This window comes from Mytilus californianus, unplaced genomic scaffold (assembly GCF_021869535.1).
Source record: "Mytilus californianus isolate M0D057914Y unplaced genomic scaffold, xbMytCali1.0.p SCAF_6, whole genome shotgun sequence".
Classification (NCBI taxonomy): domain Eukaryota; kingdom Metazoa; phylum Mollusca; class Bivalvia; order Mytilida; family Mytilidae; genus Mytilus; species Mytilus californianus.
The window spans coordinates 51,121,421-51,146,398 of NW_026262712.1; the positions used below are offsets into that span (position 1 = coordinate 51,121,421).

At 32.7% G+C, this 24,978-nt stretch overlaps 1 protein-coding gene across 1 annotated transcript in view; it reads left to right on the forward strand.

The window, feature by feature from the left end:
• LOC127704429 (U1 small nuclear ribonucleoprotein 70 kDa-like) overlaps positions 1-12,840 on the forward strand; it is an 86,116-nt gene extending 73,276 nt beyond the window's left edge. The window contains exons 8-10 of the mRNA XM_052208471.1: positions 9,857-9,929; positions 10,586-10,794; positions 11,563-12,840. Of these exons, the coding sequence (XP_052064431.1) occupies positions 9,857-9,929; positions 10,586-10,794; positions 11,563-11,879 (599 nt within the window). The 3' untranslated portion in view covers positions 11,880-12,840. The remainder of the gene's footprint in view (positions 1-9,856; positions 9,930-10,585; positions 10,795-11,562) is intronic.
• Positions 12,841-24,978: the final 12,138 nt, after the last annotated feature.

The following is a 24,978-nucleotide window of genomic DNA, read 5'->3' on the forward strand; positions in this document are numbered from 1 at the left end:
ATTATCAGTCATACTACCCTCTAAGCATTGTGTAGTCATACTATCCTCTGAACACTGACTATCAGTAGTCATACTACCGCTACCCTCTAAACAGTCATACTACTCTCTAAACATTGACTATTATCAGTCATACTACCCTTTAAGCATTGTGTAGTCATACTATCCTCTGAACACTGACTATCTGTAGTCATAATACCGCTACCCTCTAAACAGTCATACTACCCTCTAAACATCGACTATTATCAGTCATACTACCCTCTAAGCATTGTGTAGTCATACTATCCTCTGAACACTGACTATCTGCAGCCATACTACCGCTACCCTCTAAACAGCCACACTACCCCTACCCTCTAAACATTGACTATTATCAGTCATACTAATGTGGATTTATTATTAATCGTTGGATACCAAAAACAGACAATTAAAAAGAATAGTGAATAATGTGGTACTGAAATATAAAGAATAGAAAATAATTAACAAAATAAATTAAGAATAGAGAAAAATGGTCTAAAAGATTAAAGAAAAAAGAAATGAAGGACCCCCATCCAGACCATCCCATGTGTTTGGCTCTTTTTGGATTTTTCATGTAGACTTTGATATAATGTAAATTTTTGAGCTCTACCCAGTGATATTATTAAAGAAAGTGCAGTCTGAGTGAAACGATTGATAGGATGGAGCATGGGGTTATTATGTAATATTCTGAAGAGATGGGGGAGTAGATTTATAGATAATTGTCCTCTGGAAAATCTCTATTAAAGCACTGCCACTGTAATGATCAAATGCATGTTCTATTCTTGTCACATAATTGACTGGTTTTACCAACATTTCAAATTATAGGCTAATTTGAAGACAATTGAATTTCCTTTTGAGAAACTGCTGCAATTCATTTACAGCCTCCAACTTATTTTTATGGGCTACAAATATGACATGCTTTCATTGAGAAATAAGTCAAACAAATCTCACCTTTCCTGACCAAAATTTAATTATGAATCAGAATGATGGGACTTTGCTTTTAGAACATCATGTGTGACACTTTCATATCTAAACCCCTCTCACTTAAAATACAATAGAAATTTTGTATGTAAGTAGCTTTAATATGATGAGACCTTGTCAGTGAATCATTGTCATATTATATGGACCTCCTTTGTTCATTCTTCAGCTTCAGAACTGGGCTTACAGTTGTCAAACTTTTAAGTATGATCATCATGGTCAGACTCAGAATTCAACCAATCAAAATACCTGATTTGGTGTTTCCAGCAAAACAAATGTACTCTGAGTACAGAGTGACGTTTTATGACCTAAATGCTTGGGAAAATGTTTTCTTATAAAGTCACACTTGTTAGGTGTGGACCTCCTTGTTAACTTTTTGGTCAGGGTAAGTTTTTGAGGTTGGGTCTGTTTCTCAGTAACTCATAATGATGGTTAAAAGCATTTAGTAACTGGAATTTTTTTGTGTAAGGAGTATATATCTGTCTTTATTGCCTGGTATGACACAATGAGATGTCAATTGACCTTGTCAATCCTAAATTATTTTAATCCAATGGTCAAGTAAATATTTCTTTGATAAAGTCAGTTTTTTCGGAAACTGCACATTTCAGTTATTTTGATTGGGTATGACTAAATGTTTAGAGAAACCACTGTACAGTAAAGTCTTGTAATCTGATAAATATTTTTTAAAACAGATGGTCATGGGATGTTCATCAATTCTCTTGGATTACAGGGACTGACCTAGAACAAATATTTAGAGGCTGATAATTTGAAATCAAAGACTATTGTATTGTGTCAGTTTTTCCTTTAGAAAACAGATGCCCTGAATGCTGTTTACTCAGGGGCAAAACGATTGTTATGATTGTTCTATTTCTGTCTTGACATGCATTCTTCAGGTAATGAGAGAATCTGTTTGTAAAGTTTGTATTTAAAGCTGTCTATTTGTATAGTTTTAGCCTCATTACCTGGAAAGAGAATAAACATAAACAATGTTGGAACGTCATATTTAATTGGCCATAAACAGATGAAAAAGGAATTTTGATTGGAGGAGAAATTTTGGAACAGCCATTCTGGTTTTAGAACTTTCTATATGTGTATTCACAGTTTATTTTTTATGGATGGAAAACAAATTTAGTTGTGAAAATTTTAGGTTGCCACCAACAAACTGTTAAAACAAATTTTCCATGAAAATTCCACAAATGACATTAATATTTTATGGAAAGTTAAAGTATATTGACAGCTTATTTTGGTCATTGTTATCCTCTATAATAGATCAACATTAGTTGAAAAAGTTAAAAAATAGCAGAGTTTCTTGGCCGACCACAATGACAGAAGTATAACAGTATTACTTTGAATACATTTTGTGCCATCTATATATACAGTTGGAAAACATTTAGGTTAATTTCCTGTAAATTTTCTCAGATGATTAGGTTTAGTGGCCTGATGATCCCTATTCCTTTTGAAGTATTTCATAATCCAGATTAGTTGGACTTTTATTTTACCAAAAATGTGGGTAATTTCCCTGTCAATACTAAATTTGAATATATGTATACCGGTAATGAAGAACAATTATTGATGAGGTTCCTGATCATAGTCGGAGGGGTCTATAGTTATTATCATTATTGATATTTAATATAGTCAGCGCAAAGAACATTTTGATGTGCCTGAAGAGAAAAATACATGACAATATTCAAGTCAATGTTGTTTCCTAATTTTAGTGAAAAGAACGCTGTAAATTAATTTCCATCATGCAATGTTACAAGCTATAAAGATCAAAAGCATTGTAGTGGCTAAAACTTGGTGTATAACTTACCGTGCGACACATCAGCATAGTTTATTGAACATCGCTCAACAAGAGAAGTCCCAACACAAAATTATCACAGATTCCAAATTTTCTTTGACCAGAGATTGGTTTTCACAAAAATGTCACAGAAAAAGTTTGCAACTACATATACAGAAATGTTATGATTTCCACCTTTGATATATGACCATTTATCTATCTTCGCTAGAAAAGTAATTAATTTGGATTTTCGGCATCAGAATTTTGATTTGAATTCATGAAGGTTGTAATATGATGGTATTGGTCTATCAGACTGCTTTTCTGACATAGAATGTCATATTTTGATTTTCTGCTCTGATTTCTCTTCAAAAGAATCCTGCAATTTATTGAGTTCTTTCATCTAAGATTAAAAAAAAATAACATTCCTTGTTTTTTTTCTTCAAATTAGTTTGCAGAATTTTGCATCAGATTGGAATGGAACATTAAACAATTTTTACAGTCAACAACAAACTGTATAAAATTTCCAGTCCATCAGTCTCGTTTCATCAGTTGATTCCCTTCAGCGACTTTAATCTGGAGTCAAACTTGATAAAATGTCTTTTACTAAATATAGGCATTCCTTGGAATCGTTTAAAAGACTTTTCCTCTAAAAGGTTTTCATAGAATTTAAGTTTAACCCAATAGCAATTTCTGCTAAATCTGTGTAAAAGAAGATGAGAATAAGTTCTTTCTAGCGTTTTCTGGCTTTAGATATGCACATGTATTTAACATTTATAAATCAAATGTAGACGACTATTAGAACAACTTTTGATCTCTTATAAGACGCCCTTATTTCTCACATTCAGTTTTTAAAACTTTTGCCTTAAAAAGTGGTTTTAAAATTGAATTTTATAACAGTTCTGTTGCTGTTTCTTATCTTGTTGCATAATAGTCCAATTCATTTGAGAATTGATAAGAAATAAGCATAGTCCAATATTAGAATTTCAAACTATTAAGGCATAGTTTACTTTCACTACACAGTGCGAAAATATGTCAGAAACTGTATTAACAACTTTATCTTGAGCATTCAAACATAAAAAGTTTTATGACGCTTTTCAAACTATTTTTGAACTGAAACCTGTGTAAGAGCAAATTTGACAAGCCTCTGACTATTGTTTGCAATTAAATTGGCAAATTATGACTTTTGTTGCTTGTGCCAAGAAGGTTTCGTCATATTACAGTAACTATTTACATAAGTTTCGAATTATATTTGACAGGCTTTTGATTTGCAGAAAATATTTTACATTTATTGACTGTAAAATTGTAAATGAGTTTGAACTTGTTAATCAGATTTGCATAGTTTTCTGAAATTTGTGAGTTTTTATAGTATGCACTTCAAAACACTTCCAAAAGTTTGAAATGTACAGGATAGACTATTATATTTGTTAGAATTTAGTGCTGTTGTTGATTGTTTGTTGTTATATATTTCTTTGTGTGCAGCTGTCCAAAATATGAATTTTTTCATCTCTTATGCCTTTCTAAAAGTGCAAAAGTCTAATATCCCTTTGGCAATTCAACATTCCTGACAACAAACAGATTGGTTACTGAATTATCTTTATATTTAATTAGACTGGCCCTTTGGTGAATGTGTAGGTTCATTTTAAATTTACATTGAAGTGATTTTTAAAACGCACAGAAATTGCATAATATTCAATGTTGAATGCCTACAATTGTAAAAAAAAAGTTATATTATTTCTTTAATTGTTGCTTGCTAAGAGAGAGAAAAAAATTAAAATATGATAAGTTTTTTGGTTCAATCATTAATGAAAGTGAAATAGTGAAATCATAATTCTCTTTTCACAGCCAGTTAGGTTCAATTTTGTCAAAATAAGCTAAGAAACATTGCTGATGAATTATTCACTTGCAAGTGAATAATTCGACCTCATTGAATCTGTATTTATGTGACCTTCAATTTAACCCCTTAATTAGAGATGAGTTATGCATAAACTAAGGGTGTTCAGCTATTAAAAGGAAAAGAATGTCAACATTGAAAGTGAAACAAGGGTAAACCATTTGGTTGGCTGATTCGATCCGCTCATTCTTATGGGGTAAAACAGATGATTAACATATTTTTTGTCGTATATTGGTATGACGTTGGCGTCGTCGTCGTCCGAAGACACATTGGTTTTCGCACTCTAACTTTAGTTTAAGTTAATGGATCTCTATGAAATTTTACCATAAGGTTCAATACCACAAAAGGAAGGTTGGGATTGATTTTGGGGGTTATGGTACCAACAGTTAAGGAATTAGGGGCCAAAAGAGGGCCAAAAGTAAGCATTTTTGTAACTTCCAGACATAACTTGTGTGTTAGTGTATGGATCTCTCTGACATTGTACCACAAGGTTCCATATCTTAAAGGGAATGCTGGGATTGATTTTGGGGGTAATTGCCTCAAAATATTAGGAATAAGTGGCCAAAAAAGGGGCAAAAAACAAGCATTTTTCTAGTTTCATGACAATAACTTGTGTGAAAGTGTATGGATCTTTCTGAAATTGTACTACAAGGTTCCATATCACAAAGGGAAAGCTGGAATTGAGTTTGGGGGTAATTGCCCGAAACGTTTAGGAATAAGGGGCCAAAAAGGGGCCAAAAATAAGCATTTTTCTAGTTTCCAGACAATAACTTGTGTTCAAGTGTATGGATCTCTCTGAAATTGTACCACAAGGTTCCATATCACACAGGGAATGCTGGGATTGATTTATGGGGTAATTGCCTCAAAATTTTAGGAATTAGGGGCCAAGAAAGGGGCAAAAAACAAGCATTTTTCTAGTTTCATGACAATAACTTGTGTGTAAGTGTTTGGATATTTCTGAAATTGTACTACAAGGTTCCATATCACAAAGGGAAAGCTGGAATTGAGTTTGGGGGTAATTGCCGGAAACGTTTAGGAATTGGGGGCCAAAAAGGGGCCAAAAAACACATTTTTCTAGTTTCCAGACAATAACTTGTGTTCAAGTGTATGGATCTCTCTGAAATTGTACTGCAAGGTACCATACCACAAAGGGAAGGCTGGGATTGAGTTTGGGGGTGATGAATCATAAGGGGGTTAAAAAAATTTTGGGGGGGGAGGGGGATTTTTTTTTTTTCCTTTTTTTTTTCTTTTAAAATTTTCCATTTTAAGTTGGTTATTTCTGATTTATATTTAAAAGCAAATAAGAATAATATGGTAGGAGATACACACCAAACAGGATGTGTAAATTATTATATAATAAGTATTGTGCAATAGCAAGAAATTTTCAATTGCACAGTATTGCACAATAGCGAGAAATCTTCAATTGCACAGTATTGTGCAATAGCAAGAAATCTTCAATTGCACAGTATTGTGCAATAGCAAGAAATATCCAATAGCACAATATTGCACAATAGCAAGAAATTGTCAATTGTGCAGTATTGCGCAATAGCAAGAAATATTCAATTGCACAGTATTGTGCAAAAGAAGATACTTCGTATAAATTGCTTATTTCTTGACCAATTTCAATGGGGTTTTATTCTTGAATTCTTGGGGTTGTTTAATATGCTGAATCTAACCATGTATTAAGTTTTTGGATTTTGGGCCCCGTTTTTAAATTGGTCCACATTGAGGTCCAAAGGGTCCAAAATTAAACTTTGTTTGATTTCATCAAAAATTGAATTATTGGGGTTCTTTGATATGCCGAATCTAACCGTGTATTTAGATTCTTAATTTTTGGTTCCATTTTCAAATTGGTCTACATTAAGGTCCAAAGGGTCCAAAATTAAACTTAGTTTGATTTTAACAAAAATTGAATTCTTGGGGTTCTTTGATATGCTGAATCTAAACATGTGTTTAGATTTTTGATTATGGGCCCAGTTTTCAAGTTTAAATTGTCCAATTTAAAATTTTTAAGTTCTTAGACCACATTCATTCTGTGTCAGAAACCTATGCTGTGTCAAATATTTAATCACAATCCAAATTCAGAGCTGTATCAAGCTTGAATGTTGTGTCCATTCTTGCCCCAACTGTTCAGGGTTCGACCTCTGCGGTCGTATCAAGCTGCACCCTGCGGAGCATTTTATTTTAATCTATGACATGAAATCAAACAGACCTAGAAAATTCCAATTACAACTGTTTGCTATCTATTTATATCTATATTTATGTTTAAATTGGGTTATATGACTGTTGGTATTCTTCAGAGGTCATCTCGATGGTGAATTAGATGGCGTCTAAACTTAAATGCACACAAAATGCTGATACTTATAATCAAGTCCATGCATTGTTGTGTTTATTTTAGACTTTTTATAATTTGGATATAAGTTTAAGTATGTTATAAATTAAATATGAGAATTTGAATCAAATCGGTGAACATGAATTTGACAGCTAAAGACTTTAAAGGTCCAGTGGCAAATATTTCATGCATATTCAGGATGATAAATGTTCTTTGTTGTGGTCTATACGTGGTTGATTTCCGTTTATAAAATGTTTGATTTCAAACGAAACGGATAGGTTGGAATAATTTGTAAGCGAACATCATGTCATTATGCAAATTTCTATTTTGATGTAGTTGCATTCCTTGGCCAACTGTCAAATAGGTTATGTCATGACAAAAACAGACTACAAAATGAGTTTGTTCCATACAAGACATTGTCTGTAGTTGCCTGTATTTAGACGTAATGTCTTATTGACTTACAAATATCAAGTCAACAGTAAACAATTTGTCAACAAATATCGGAGAAAATTACTTTAATTTACTCTGGGGAAATAGATCAGGCGAATTTTATGACGAATTTAGAATAGAAGTTTACACCAGAGTGTTTAGTGTGAAAACGTGAACTTATACCTTAGGATTACAGTGTAATGAGTTTTCTAAAGTACAAAACCCTGTACTTTTCTTTGAAATATAGTAAACAAAAGATGGGATGGCCTGACTGTTGTTTACCTCCCACATATGGTGACCATAAATAGAATAAAACATCATTAAATACAATAACGCCTGTAAATTACTGCAAAGTAATTGTTTGTTATAGTAGATACATATTTTGCCAAAAAGTGTGGTGTCCTCCCTTCTTATAGAATAAGAAAAAAGTACTAATTCAATTGTAAACCTAAGAATTTTTCATGTTCTAAACATCCATTTTATATTCTTCAGGCAAAACTATATTTGTTCATAACAAATGAATTGGAACTGCTATTTTGAAAATGCTTTATTGTAGGGGACTCTCTCCAACTAAAAAAATACACTAGAATTTGCACCCTATAAATACATTATAGAGGTCTTGATCAGTATTGTAATAAAGTCACATGGAAAGAGTAGTTCATCTTCATACTGTAGATTTATTATTATTCATGATTCCATAGTAATTATTTCATGGTTTTTGTGGATATAGATAAACCACAATTTTAAGAATTATGACAAAGATACATTTCCTGTAAGCTTGTCTGTAGAATAATGTCAAAACTATGAAATCGAGTAACCCAGAAAATGTAATTTTCCTTAAGTCTTGAAAATAAGTACCTATCAAAATAATTGAATACACAGTAATTGGCAACCCTGAGACAAGAGTCTTTAATAGAATAGCATTATAGTAATTACGTCAAACAGGTTCTTCTAGTGTGTATCTGCAGATTATATAATGTCATTGGTACTACAGTTCTCTTGGCTGTGCTCTGCATAATTGATTTCAGCAGTTGGTAATTAGGCTACAGTTAGTTTTGATATTGTTTCCCAAACTTGTTTGTTTTAAAGATTGCTACAATATAAGAGTTCTTTTCAATGCTTTACTTTGTTTAATAAAATTACAGGTTATTATTTATTTATATGTCAACATAGTTGGGTTAAGACGAGATATCAGTGTTTCGAATTTTTTTGGGGGAGGGAAAATTGCAAACAATATAAGAATTCTTCAACCATCCAAGACTATGAACTATAAGTTCCATTTTTTTTTTTTTACAAGTTTCAGCAAATAAATGATCAATATAACAATAAGAAGATGTGGTAAAATTGCCAATGAGACAACTCTCCACCAGAGACCAAATGACATAGAAGTTAACAACTATAGGTCACTGTACAGCCTTCAACAATGAGCAAAGCCCATACCGCATAGTCATCTATAAAAGGCCCTGAAATGACAAATGTAAAACAATTCAAACGAGAAAACGAACGGCCTGATTTATGTACAAAATAATGAACGAAAAATAAATATGATACAGAAACTAACAACAACCACTGAATGTTGAATGTTGTACCAGCCATATGGAATGTTGTTCTGTAGTGACATTAGCATTATTTGTTGATCCATTACAGATTACTCTTTCTTGTCACAAGTTAAAGAATGTACAATGATTATACAAACAATGGAATGTGGTATGATTGCCAATTAGACAATTATCCACCAGAATCCAAAGGACATGAATGTTGGTGACAACTACAGGGCCACTGTAAGGCCTTCAACAATGAGAAAAAAACCAAACCTTATTGTAAGCTATAAAGGCCTCACTCACCATGACAAAATGTTGTCAATTCAAAATTAGAAAAATTAACCTTTGGTAGTATCAACTTTTCAGAACAATTGTATTGTAAGCGCTTAAGAATTTTAATGACTTTTATGTACGTTATATGTTTAATATTATTCTTCATATTGCTATTGTGTGAAACAAGGGAAATAAGTCAAATGGAATTTTGAGCAATAATGATTGAATATTTAGTAACTCGATTTATCCATAATACTTGGTTATCAATTTTACATGTTTTATGTGCTAAGTTTTTCCTCTGTGATGTAATTTGTTTACATTGGTAATTTGGACCAAGTAAGTTATGATATATTAAAATATCCAGTGGATAAAGTTTTTGTCCTAGAGACAATCTATGTGTAGGAAATATGCAGTATATCTACTAGATTTTGTCACTTAAAGATTTATCATAGAGCTATAGTTTGTTACATTTGAAGCTATCATTTATGTTTTTCTTATAGACAAGTTTGGTGTTTTTTTAACATGACATTTTGTTCTCACATTAATATTGAACAGGGTTTGCTGTTCATTGAAGTAAATCAAAGCTTAACAATGCATATAAATCTCTTTTTTTTTAATTACAGGTGGTGGATTAGGTGGTACCAGGAAGGGTGGACCAGATGAAAATACCAGGTTTTCTGGAAGGGATGACTTCAGGTATTTATATATAAACTGAAAGACAGATTTTGATTTTAAAAAATGTAGCATCTTTTAATGAAAATTCTTAATTGTCTTGGAATATTTCTATAGATGAGTTGCAAAATTGCAGTGGCGGATCCAGGGGGGAGGGGGGGTTCCAGGGGTTGGACCCTCCTTTTATCCTGGGTTAGGAACCCCCCTTTTATAAATGGCTGGATCTGCCCCTGAATTGTGTTAGAAAGAACCAACTCAGATAATTTTGTTCAAACTCTAATGAGAAAGGGTTGAAACATGTCAAAATCTCATTAAAAATAGAACTTGGTGTATATGTCAGATCTCTCATCATCCCTATATTATTGAGTCCAACCACTCAACTTTTTTTAAAGATTAAAGGATTTTAAAGTTTGCCTTTAAATATGTGTGCTTATCACTCATTTAGAATCATATGGTGATATTTAAAGTGTTGGTATTGGCATGTTTCTGTTTGACTAATGTTTAACCCTTTTCATGTTTTATTCATATCCATCTATAAACTGAACTGTGATTAAAAACAGCATTGTCAATAAAAAGTATGTTTTAAAAAAATTCAACAATAAAGTTTGAAGCCTATGTACAAGTTTAGGTTTATAGATATAGATATGGTCTACAGTATCCTTTGACTTGGTTTATTTCAGGTCAGACAGGGAGAGAGGAAGGGATGAATCTCCACGTAGAGAAGGAGAGCGAGAACGAGGTCCAGTTCCAGAACGAGGTGGTGGAGAAAGAAATCTAGATAGAGGTGCAGATAGAGGTGGTGGTGGTGACAGGAGACGTAGGAGTCGGAGTAGAGACAGGAAGAGGAGTAGAAGCAGAGAAAGGCCAAGGAGTAGGAGTAAAGATAGGGGTAAGGATTGAGTAATATTATGGTGATCTTCTTCATCAAAGTCAAGTTTAAAAATACCATTGAAATTTCACTTTCTGATTTGAGATCAGTTTTGTATAGTCCAAATTATTTTTTTTGAGTATGATTACTTTAGGTAGAACAGTTTTAAAAGTCTTTTCAATCAATTTTGACTCCCAGTGGAAACTGAGGAATAGAAATATGGTCACTTTGGTGGTGTTCCGGCCAACAGTAAAACGCTTGTCAAAATTGGACGTCCACTTGGCTGTGTGGGATGTACAAGTACGCAGCCATGTCTAGTCAGAATGGGAACATTATATCTGATGCCTGTTGTAAATATAATGTCACGCTCTTAGCACGTTAAGTAAGAACCCTTGCAACAAATCTGAGGGGTCTGTAAGCGGCCAGATTCAAGGCAAAGTTTTTGTCGCTATCCAGTATACTCTCATTTTCCAGTGGCAGTCCCTATTTCCTCGACTTTCATCCCAGACCTCCCTATTGTATTTATTGTTGATTTGTTCTCATCCTGAACATGCATGAAATGTTGGCCTCTGCCAACAACAATCTATCCATCAATTTTGGATAGAAGATGTATTTTAATTGGTAGATAGAATAAGCAGCAGGAAAATGTAGAAACACAGGCACTGATTTGTTATCAGATGTTACAGAAACCTTCTTGATGTCCAGTAATGGCGGGCAAATAGCGATAAGGTGTATAGTAAAAACATTGCAAAATTTTCTAAATCTAGACTACTAAATTTCTATTTTCAGATGAGGACAGGAAAAGAAGTAGAAGAAGCAGATCTAGGGAAAGAGGAGGAGAAACTAGGGATAGAGGAGGGGATAGAGGTGGAGATAGAGATCGTAAGAGGAGTAGATCAAGAGAACGTAAAAGGACCCGAAGAAGTAGGTCAAGAGATCGTAGTAGGAGGTCAAGGTCAAGAGAAAGGAAGCCAGAAGAAGGAGAGGATGCACCACAGGAAGATTATGAGGACGTTCAGGTCAAACAGGAAAAATTTGATCCAGGCTACGATCAGTATGCTAATGAACAAAATGGTGGATTCCAGGGAAATATTGAAGACTATTAGATTATCAACCATGGATTCCAAATTATCTATTAGAAAGATTGGATTTTTAAAATTGGTCACTTGGTGGTCATTTTTTTTTTAAACAATATTGTGATATCTAGTAGTCACTTACTGTCACTTAAACATGATTATCTAACTGACAAATTTTGTAAAGGTATTGATTTCAAAACTTTGAAGTTATTTATTAAAACTGTAATTACATGAAGTGTATATTTAAGAAGTTATTTGTATACAAAATGTTTCAAAAATTGGATGTGGAAAATGTTAATATTGATACTTTCACAAAATTTCAATAGTTTTTCCATAGTTATAAATGTTGTAAATTTGTGTAATACCAAATTTATAATTTTAAAGTTTTTAAAGTGCTTCATCATATTTTTTTCATTTGGAAGACAATGCTACATAGTTGTATCATAACAGTACATTATTCCCTCATTCATCTTTTCTGCCATTGTCTATTTATAGGTTGACCAATTCATATGCATTTCTGAAAATGAAAGATCTGAACAATTCTCTAATGTAAAATTACCATTTATGAATGAACTAACTTCTACTCTTTTAGAGTATACCATTTCTAGTTAAAAATCAAAATATGAAGTCTCATCTTTAATATTTTAAGGTTTGGAAATTGGCTAATAAGTATGAATTCAAAAGTTTCAATTTTAATGTCATTGTCAGAATGAAAAAAAACTTAATTTATTTTGGCCTTAGATGTGTATATTAATAGAAAAATTAAGTTAATTTGTGTCATCATTATATATATGTATTTTATGATTTTAGAACTGTACAGTTTTTATTTTTTACATCTGAAGGTTCTCCTGTATAAGTCAATCAGAGTTACTTCCCTTCACCAATCATCCATTTGTCATCATGCTACACTTTTTGTGTTCGATTTAACTCCTCAGAATTATGTTGATTGTCATAGTGAGGATTTGTTGTCAATAAACTAATTAAATCATTATTTATTTTGATTGTTTATTAACTCTCATGATGTATATATAATATTATATAAAAGCAATGCTGTATAATTTTAGTTTGCTCGAAGTTCCTTTTCTTGAATTAACTTCATCAAGAACTCTCAAATCCCCAAATTCAAAAGCTTCTCGAGGATCCATATATATATATTTGAAATGATTATCATAGATTTCAAAAGCAAGTCTAACTTGAAACTTTCCTCACATGATTTATAATTGTATTGCAATGTTAAGAAAGGAGCAATCAATCAATTGATTTATATAATTTTGTTGGTTGTGAATGATAAGGGGCATTTAAAATTTGATTAACTGTGGTAATTTTCCCAAATATACTTACAAAGAAATGAAAACGATGAATATTTTTACAATCTCCATGCATAAACTTTTTGTACAAGCAGACCTACCAACTATCACTTTTATGGGGGATATCCCCTATGAGATAGAGGTGTTGACCTGAATTTTGAAATTCTTTATTTTATAAACTGAACACCTTAAAACAGACATTCAATTTAGTTAAAAGGGTATTTAAGCACAGACATATTCGTTCAAACAATATAGGAGTAGATTAAAAACACTTAAGACAATAAAAGACAAGCAAAAGTTCCTCTTGTGCTTAAAATCCCCCATGGAGATTTTGAAAAGTTGGCAGGTATGTGCAAGGGTTAAATGCCCCCTTACATCAAATACTTATTTGCACTGATGATATTTTTCTTTAAAGTGAGACTCCTTTCCACCAAAGATCAAATGATGTGTGGTTGTAAGCAACTAAAGCTCACTGTACAGCCTTAAACAATGAGCAAAACCCATACTTTAAGTCCTCCTTTAAAGGTCTTAGCTTGCCAAGTGATCTTAATTGTTTTAATCATTTTTGTCGAGCCTGCGACTTTTGTCGCAAAAGTGAGACAGCGATCCTACATTCCATCGGCGGCGTCCATAATAAAGTTTTTAAAATTTTTAAATTTTAATAACTTTCTTAAACTATCCTGGATTTTTACCAAACTTGGACAGAAGCTTGTTTATGATCATAAGATATTATCCTGAAGTAAATTTTGTAAAAAAAAAATCCTGTTTATCGGTATTTTACTTATAAATGGACTTAGTTTTTCTTCCAGTTAAAATTACATACAGTCTGCAATTAAAGTTTTTAAAACATTTATTAGATTGATAAACCATTTCATTAACTGTATCTATTATGTACATTCCCCTATCACACTGAAAACATAAACAACAGCAAAAGTAGGCGAGATACTGGGTTCCGCGGAACCCTTACAAATTTTTCTACTAGAGTTTGAATAGGTTTTTTGTCAGACAGTTGATCTGTAGTTAGCTGTTAGCTTTAACAGATCTATATGTAATAAGTAAAAATATTACTATCCATTTGTAAGGATTATTCATGATCATGCATCTATATTTTTCTAAAACCTTGAACAGTGTGAAGGTCAAGTAATAGGTCTGTGTGTTCAATCCTCAATTAACGACTTGGATGTTCTTGTGTTAGAGCCGAAAGTTATATCTAAAGTTAAGTTAAAGCTTTGGACTTTTAAAATGATATTTGCTTCTGTACCACCATGGAAGAAATCTGTCCGTAAAGCAATCGTCCGCTATTGGAAAAATTTACTAATACAAAAAAGTCGTACTTATATCTCATGCATTGAAATACCTTGGAACATTAAACTTATCACCAGGAAACTGTCATACTTTATTATCCATTGGTAATACAAGTGACTCAACCAGAGAGGCTGTCCGCATGTCCGTAAAATTAAAACTTATTACTGATACTTACATTCTACAATCTCGTAGATCAAGATATAACCTGAACGAAACACCTATCTGTAAAGTGTAAACTATGTGATATAGATGTCGAAGATGGCTCTCACTTTTTACTAAATTGTAAAATACTTCAAGACATTAGAGAAAAATATCTCAACCAAAGTGACGAACTAATTTCTGATCTCTTAAACATCAGAATAAATAAGAGACATACCAATCGATGACCAAATACAAATAACTCAACCCTGATGCTTTTACTGTATTTAAGGTACATATAGATAACCGAAACATACCTACTCATTTGAGGTTGTCCCGACGTGGACAGAAGAAGAATTCCAGAGGAAGATAGCAGTCATATTGAGTTGGGTTTTAACTTATTGATAACAAAATCAATATTTATACCGATAAAACAATATTCAAAGAACAAATTACAGTGTTAAATTGGTAACCTTTCAGAATAAGTTTATTTAAAGGATCAAAGTTTACCAAGATTGTATCTAAATTTACGAGCTATATAAACAATATCGCCGTAAAAATTGCGATGTGCTTTCCCGTTTATAATAAATATAAAAATATAAAAATAAGGAGATTTGGTATGATTGTCAATGAGACAACTTTCCACCAAAGTTCAAATGAAGTGGATGTAAGCAATTTTAGGCCACCGTACGGCCTTCAACAATGAGAAAAACCCATACCGTATAGTCGGCTATAAAAGTCCCGACAAGAAAAATATGAAACGAATCAATTGAGAAAACAAACGGCTTAATATATAACAAAACAATTATGAAAAAACAAATATTACAGACACGAACCAACGACAATCACTTAATTACAGGCTCCTGACTTGGTACAGGCACATAAAAAATGTGGCGGGGTTAAACATGTTTGAAGGTGTCAACCCAATAAGTTTTCTACAGTTACAGCCAAACTTCCAAACCAAATATTTGTATCTATGAAAGAATTTTGTAAATGTTTTATTATAGGTAATCTGTAGTAACAAAATCCTTGACTTAATAATTTACCAGTGATACATAGATTACGTTTGTTAACATAAAAAAATGTCACTATATAAAAACCGTAAGATGGGGCCAAAGGAACATCACCGTCCAAAAAAGGAGAATTAATAATTTTCATAAATTATTGTGTAGAGTTTCCTATTTAAATCTCAAATATCTTACTTTAGGAAAGAACAGTTATTGCTGTTTATATTTGATTTATTTAAAGTAAGTTTCTTAAGATAATGATATCTAATATGATTTACCTTTTTCAATACAGTAGAAGGCTTTATTTGAGTTGCAGCCGATATATCTTTTTGGTTAACTGTTGATATATATTTATATAACTTTCTTGTGTTTCTCAGATGCAAATCCAGGATTTGAGAAGAAAAGGGGGGTGGAGCAAACTAGGCAACGTTCGGATTTGGACATGTAAAAAGTCTATGCATTAACCATATATGTAGCACCAAAAGCCTCCCCAGCCTAAATCTGCATCTGTTTCTAATTGTCAGCTTCTTAGCTCTTCCATGATTTAATATAGAGTGTTGTTCTCAGGGGCGGAACCAGGATTTTTGAAAAGGGGTCATTATTCTAGAAAACTGGATATATACTGCTGAGTGTAGAGAAGTAAAAATAATATTGGACGATTTTATACATAAAAAAATTATATAGTTAATAAATGGTGAGAAAACAAGAGATTTTATTTTTTTTTGGTAATCAAAGTTGGGACCTACGTCCTCTACGCCCCACCCCATGGATCCGCCTCTGGTTATTATCTGTTTTGAATTATCGGTACTTTAAGGTAGATTCATGGTATACCGCCATCTTGGATTGTACAATCGCAGTACACAATCGGTCTAGATCTTTGCCCAAATCTGCAAATTTGGAGACAGATAGGCAATTTATAGGTTAGACTGTTTATTTAATGAAAGAAAACTTAGTGATTTATTGCATTATTCAAAATGTTTAAATAAATACCAAATAATTGTGTTTTTATAATCATTTTTTCAGCTTGGCCATTTAAGGGGAGATAACTCTTTTAGTAAAAAAATTATACTGGACTGATAGGGAAATTTTAATTTTTTACTTGTAGCAAGAAAACAAGTTCGATGACACCATTTTTTCTTTTTATTTTCTTAAAGCATATTATAAAACCTATCTTCTCATATTATATTTCAAAATTCTATCTCATAGATTTCATTTTAAGCACAAAATTTGTGTTTTTTCATGAACAATCTAAGCAAATTTGTGCAATTTCATACGACCCGTAGCTTGAAAAATGGTACGGTGACCCATACTTTTTATTATATTTTTGGAAAAAGCATAGAAAAATCTTTATTTTGGCAAAGTATAAAAAAATTCTATCTGAGGAAATATATACCTATGATCTACCTTAAATTGTAAAACCAAAATCCTACATATCCAAAAAAAAACCTAAAGCTGTTAAAAAAAAGTTAGTTTGGCTTAAAAAAGTACCACGACGTTTCAATCCCGTCATCTTCTAAAGTTTCTCGTTCTTCCATTGTAAAAAGTACCTCTGAGGTGGACTTTGTCTGAGCAAATTGTCGCACTGCCTTAATACATCCTAAAAATGAATGCTTCTCTTTTCCAGTAAGGTATGTTGATTTGAACTTACGATATCGAAATGCTATATAATCTCGTCCAGGTTTATATATTCCACACCATGGGTCATGTTTTGTCTTACGTAGATCCCTCTTGTTAACACAGTAATCATTTCCGGAAAATAATCCTCCTGGTTTCAATGTTGGATACCAAACTCGGGCAAAGGGTCATGTCTTTTAAAACATTGAAACCATGTTGAATTTTTAAATTGTTTTGATGCACTGTAAGAATCATTGTATAAAAATGTTCCATTTCTCGATCTCCATTTCGTCAAGTTTTCATTTAGTTTGGGTTGGATATTTACATCTACCAGTCCATTGTATATTTCCCATTCCAATTTTCAAGATTGTGTTCAGCAAAATCGCCATCGTAAACTCCAATTTCAATCGCCATGGTTGCCATATGGATGGTTTCGTATCATGTATTGTATACTAGTAAATTGATCTCTATATTTGAAGGAATTTATATTTCTTAAATTTGAAGCATAAATTTAATTACTGGTACTCATTTGTTTAGAAAATTACTCTCTTTTCATATTGCAGATTCCAGCGAAGATGAATATATACAACTGCAGCAAATATAAAGCAGCATACAATTCTTGCGAAACAACGCGTCATGTTGGAACAAAGTAAACATGCTGTCAGGCAAAAGACGTTATAACTTATAGAATCATGATATATATTGATTATTTTTTTTAAAGTGCAACAGGTTGGAGAGTGAAAATCTAAAAATTGTGAATTCTGATGTGAAGTGTTTTATGAATATTTTTTTTACGTTTTTCCCCATTAATATTAAAAGGTGTGCCAATGTGGGTCATGGATAAGATTAAAATATTTATTTTACAAAATGAAGCAAATCTGTATTCCGTATGGTATTTGGACTTTTTAACTGTCATTTCAATTCGAAAACACTATGAGCGCTGCATTGAAGTGTACCTCTTATTTATCACGATAGTGACAATTAGACAATCAGAATACAGAAAATTAATGATTTTATGTATGATTTTTCTTTGTTATGTAACTGATTCGGAATTGATTTAATTTATACAAATTACTTTCATAATAGATTTAGTATTTGTCGCCACTTTGTTGGTATTTTGTATAACAAACAGAATGCTAATCTCAGTAACAGTACAATAAATGTTTAGAACTTAGTTAAGTTCATGGAAATCTCGTTTGTTCTGTTTGCAATACCATTTGTTCTCGCCTGGCTGTGTATAGGTTAATTCAGGATCAGTGCTAACCTTTTGGATTCCATTTATTTCCACGGAAAATTGATCATTTATACAGCTGTCACGTCTAGAGTAATTATTGAGGGGGTAAAAGTGATATGTTAGGTTCCTTTGTACTTTAATATCTGTTTACTTGCTTTAATAAATAAATTTGCAATATTTTTGTACTTTTCACGCCAACTGAAAACAAAACATCTATCGAATAACCAATCAACTGTTCATTTCTTATATTCGAGCTTCCGATATTTTTTACGGAGGCGAGACAGCGATCCCACATTCCGTCGGCGGCATCAACATTTAGTTCAGTCTGTGGTTAAAGTTTTATTTGTAGACCTCAATAACTTTTTCAAACCTATACATGGAATTTTATGAAACTTGGACAGAAGCTTTTTTATGATCAAGAGATTTGCCTCCACTTTGTTACACAAAATACCAACAAAGTGGTCACAAATCTTTTGATAATAAAAAAAGCTTCTGTCAAAGTTTCATAAATGTGACTTGACAACGTTATTGATGTCAATAAAAAGCAAATTTTATTTAATTTTTGATTCGTTTATTCAATTTTCCATATCTTTCTGAGAAATAGACTGTTTTTTTGCAGTTGACATTAAGATACAGTCTAAGGTTAGAGTTTTCCAGACCTCAATAACTGTGTCAAACCTTCATGGAATTTTATTAAACTTTGTTTGAAGCTTTTTTTATGATCAAAAGACATTACCCAGAGTAAGATTTTCAACTTTTTTTTTTCATTTTCTTTTACTTATAAATGGACTTAGTTTTTTTTTTTCGCAGTTGACATTAAGATACAGTCTAAGGTTAAGAGTTTCAGAATTCGATAACTGCGTCAAGCCTTCATTGCATTTTATGAAACTTGGATAGAAAAACAGTATCATCAGCAAAATTTTGAAATTGTTTTCTTTTTCTTATTTCCACATTTTACTGAAACAGGAATTATATTTTTTTAAGTTATCATTTAGATTTAGTCTAGAATTAAAGTTTTTACACGTTAACGCCGTTTTCATTTTTATCAAACCTTCATAGCAATTTCTGAAACTTTGGGAGAAGCTTTTTTATGATTAAGAGCTAATTTTTGAATCAAAATTTTGAAAATATACTTTTATTTTTAATCTATTTTACTTATAAGTCAGGTTTTTTTTGTAGTCATCATTTACAAACACGCAGTGTGTCATTGCATTGTTCAGGCATCAATAACTTTATGGAATGTTTTAAAACCTGGAAATAATCTTCTGTAGATCAAGAAATAGCCTCTGAAGAAAAGTTCAATTTCAAGAAAAAAAATCTGTATTTGACTGATAAATGGACTTAGTTTTTAGCAATCAACATTACATTTTTACACTGACATAATCAATCGCGGCGAGACACAGGGTTCTACGGAATCCTTAAGGATTTTATTATTATCGTCTGATTGTTTGTTTGCTTTACTTTGTTTTTGTCAGATTTTTCTCATTAAAATGCATGTCACGTAGCAACTGATGTCCTCTACAACGACATTATGCAACTGAAAATTTTCGAGGTCAGTGTTGACACAATTTCTTTCCGTGGTCACCAATCAACATGACATGTATAAAACCATATTGTTTGTATGCAAACAACGTCGATTACAATATCCAAAGTATATTCAATAAGAAACCCGCAATATTATTACCTTTAACCATATTCCAAGAAAAGATAGCGGCGAAATAAGTTTGGGATTGGCTGTCACATAATTAACGATGATGTCCAGAGATCGTTTATTGCATATTACTGAATTGTTAAATCAAACATATACAAACTACAGAATATTGCTTTAAGAAGCTTTTTCACGACACACCCAACTCATGCATGAGAAACAAAAGAGATGAAAACTTAAGAAATAATTCTTTCATGCCATGCTCTATGCTCATTTTAACATGGGTAGGCATTATATTTGTAAATATCTTTATAACGAGCGTTAGCGAGATCCATTGGATGTTGGATGTGTACTGATTGATATTTGATACATGATTTGTTTTATTAGTTGTTATTTGCTTTAAACTAGCTGTTAGTAACTGCGAGTACTCTCAGATATGTACCTAGTGTCCTTTTTGTTGTTAGGGATGAGGGATGGATAAATACGCTGCCACGTCCGGTCTATGTTTTTGTTTGATGTTTTTCTGCTTTGTATCGATCTGATGAGTTAAGCCGCTTTTTCAACTGATTTTTATAGTTTGTTATTAGGTTGTGCTGTTACACCACTGTCCCAGGTTAGGGGGGGTAGAGCGCTCGCAAACATGTTTATCCCCGCCACATTCTTTATGTGCCTGTCCCAAGTCAGGAGCCTGTAGTTCAGTGGTTGTCGTTTGTTCATGTCGGTCATATTTGTTTTTCGTTAATTGTCATAAATTAGGCAGTAAGTTTTTCTCAATTGAATTGTTTCATATTTTTCATGTCGGGGCCTTTTATAGCCGACTATACGGTATGGGTTTTTTCTCATTGTTGAAGGCCGTACTGTTGCCTATAATTGCTTACATCCCCTTTATTTGAACTTTGGTGTATAGTTGTCTCATAGGCAATCATACCTCATCTCCTTATTTTTATATAGAGCATGGAATGATAGAATTATTTCGATTGTAATAGGAAAATTTAGAACTTTTGTACGTAGAAGCGGACCTATAACACACGTTCGAAAGGCAGCCATTTTTATTTTATGAAGCCAAAATGTTATAGAAAATCAACCGTTTCACGATAAAAAATTAACAGATACATGTAAACTTACTTTTGGAAAGATTTTATTTAATTTCCTAGCGAGCAACACCAACACAAATGCCCATTTAGATCTCCGACGTTGTTCAAAATACAACTGACGTCGCAATTTTAATTGTGATCGACGTCAATCACGTGCAGCCCATGTTATATTGGAATTATGACTTTGTTTCCAAAGCGAAGTACGTCATATTAAAAGTTTTATTTTATTAAGCAATAGTGTAATTCAAAACCAGTCATTCTGAATAATTTGTTGACAAGTTTGCTCATTACTGGTCTGCTTATTAAAAAAATGAAAATAAAATATGGTTTGATGGGAATTTTTTTCCTTATTCGGTTCTAATTTATTTTTTCGTGTTCCCGTTTAATTATAGAATGGTTAACAGTTTGAACACACATGCATATATAGTTTCCCCAAAAGACACCAAAGTAGCACGTTTTTGGAAATACAGACTATTAGCCTTTATATCTTTGTATTGCTCATTGTTGAAGCTGGCACAGTGACTTATATTTGCTAACATCTACTTCGTTGGTCTCTATTGGGTTGTTGTCTCATTGGCAATCATACCACATATTCTTATTTTTATAAAGTTTTGTCGTATTTTTTTTTTTTGGTTATGACCGAAAATTCCTCAAAAGATAGATTAATACATTTCCAATAGCAATACGATGCAATATAAAACAGTCTGTTGGTAATCACAGATCGACACTGAAAGGTCATAATTACAGTATCTTTATGTAACAACCCTCCTAAAAATATGATTGCATTGGCTTTTCTTCTGAAAAAGTGTCAATCAATAAAGACGCAGGCGAAAAATAACAATACTGACAAGAAATGTGGCACGAGAATCTCGTGTTCTAATCTACATATTCATTGTTTTTATGAATGACAAACTGGAATATGGTACTGGAAACTACTCGCAACACCTCTAAAGATTAGAGTGTAAATTTGACTTTGAAGATGAAAAATTTTTGAGAGATCGCTAAGTGCGCTCTCTTGTTTAAACAGCAGAAATGAACTGACGTTATCTGCATCTATACAACCGTATATGAAACATGCTCTTTTGTTATAGTCCAGGGAGTTCTTTGCAACCCGATGTAAAAGTATTTTGAATACAAATTTTATAACGATCAGTGTCGATCTGTGATTACCAACAGACTGTTTTATATTGCATCGTAGATTTGCGGTTACGAGTGAATAAACAAAACAGTACTTTATACATAGCACTATATTTATTATGAAATGTCACACCATAATACAATGAACATTAGATGTAAAATGCTTAAACACATGTAGCACTAATATTTATAATACAAATGATGAAGTTCACCAGTAACCGTTCTCATTGATGATCATGGCATGTTCTGGAATAAATGCAACAGGCTGCAGACGACACTTCCTTCTCGACTGGTCTCTTTGTTCTTGAACCAACTGTACATGTGGTGCATATTCAGGAAACTTTTCTAGGAAGTAGTTCGGTACTTGGCGCTTTCTATTATTTGCTCTGCTTCTTTTGTTGGCAAACCACGACTTGACCTGCGCTATGGTGATTCTTGCTCCTTGTGCCAGCATTACTTTTTCTTGCTCAGAGGGATAAGGATTTTCGATGTGTTGCTGATACCAATTATTCAGAACTTCTCTTGATTTTTCATTTAGCTGCTTGGCACTATCTATGTTTTTCTTTTTTCCTGCTAGCTTGGATTTAATAGGATGTTTATTGCCAGTTATTGACAAGGTATTGAAACAACGAACTCTTTTGTTTGCCATCCATTTCTTTACTTGTTGTGAAGATAGGCTGGTCAGGATGGTCAGAGTCTCTACTTCTTCGTCTGTTGGGTAGGGATAGCTTAAATGATTCTCGTACCATTTGGTCAGAATTGTTGTTACTTCTGGAGTTATCTGTCGTCTTTGAGCAAAACTTTCAGGCTTGGCTTTCTTTTGCTGTCGGTAATCGAAAAATGATTTTTCATCTTCAAACTTCCGTTTCAACGACGGCTTCGGTCTTTGTGTGTGTTGTGCGGATTGCACGTTGTTTGGAGGTGAAACTTCTTCCTGGCTATGAATAAAATCATGACGTGGCAAATCGAAAGTTTCCAGAAGACTTGGAATATGCGTTGGTATCATAATATTAAGATGCTGTTCAACGTCTATACGAGAAGGATGAACGTCCGCAGCAGCCATAGCAAGGCCAAGGACGTCAACATCTAAATGCTGAGGTGAACTTGAATAATCTGTGTTGTTGCTGCTATCGTCGGATGTAAAACTTAATTCGTGGTTAGTTTCCTTCGCTTTTTGTTCGAGGGCATCCATTATTCTATTTGTGTCTGATATAAGCTGAAGGCGACAATGGTCGAACCGCTCATGGACGGCCAATGTTTGTTCCGAAGAATTATAACAAGAACTAACTTCTAAATATCTGGCAACCTCCATCGTGTTTACTTCTTTGCTGTATCTGCATTCAATTTCACGCACTTTCGTTGGAAGTCTATCTTCTGATCTAAATTGAAGGAACCTTTTCTGAAGCTTCAGATGACCAATATGGACATTCGAAGTTCTGGTTATCTTATGATCCCATGTGATATTCATCAAGTTGGTCGGTACTTGCATGTGGTGGCATTCTTCTGCGAGCAGTTTTGTTAAATCATTGAACATTGGATTGTGTTGAAGTTTTGTCAAGGGATCTTCACGGCATCTTGGCTTGTGTGGTGAAGTTGTAAATCCAGCGTCAAGACGCAGTCGTCTGCGAGTCTGTTTATGGATGACATGGGTAGGACTTGTCCGACACTTCTCGGGTGTTGTACCTTCGAGTATGGTATTTACAATGGAATTCCCCAGTGCTAGTGACGTCACAGTTCTTTTGTTGTCTGCAAACACTGGAAGAAAAGACGGCGATAACAACTCCATAATGTCGGGCATATATGGACTACTTTGGTGTGGAGGGTAACAGTTTGACACAAGGCCAAATTGAAATACTTGGTTCTTGTATGGAGTCTCCATATTCTAACAACAGAACTTCTTTCGTATGACTTCTCTTAATCCTGAATTTATACTGATGAATTATTAATTGTAATGGAACTATTGTTTTCCTTTGACAAAGAAGTTTCTATTTATATAAAGTTGTGTGTACACAAATGACACTCATCTTATTCTCATTCTCACAAATGGAGATTGAATTGAATTGAAAAAGAAAACATGAAGACTTTATTAATTTGAATGTTTTTACAAATTAGTTACTTAAAATAATTGGTATTAATTTTAAGTATCTTAATCAGTAGTCAGATCTCTGATCAGTAGCATTATAGGCAATCAAATCGAAAAATTATTGGTTATCAATTAAAAGTCTTTCTCCATTTTTTTTCATTTTTTTTGGCATTGTGATGATTAATCCGCAATAATTTATTGTTTACATTGTTTGTTTTAGCTGGATAAATTTTTGTGTGCGTCGGTAAAGATATACATGCATCAGTATCTATAACTTAAAATGATTAATCAATGAAAGATGCATGCTGGCATACTCACAGATTTATTCAAAATCTGAAATTCAAATTCTTATAATTCTTTAAATTCCATAGAAAACTTTGAAAACAAATATTTTTTAATCTAATATTCAAATACTAATAATAATTCCATAGAAAACTTGAGAACAAATAGTTTAATCTGAAATTCATATACCTAAAGTAATTCCATAGATATGTATGTTGTCGAGCGTTGTGTTCTGTGCAGAAAAAGTTGCCATTGATACTCCAGTTGCATAAATTAAAGT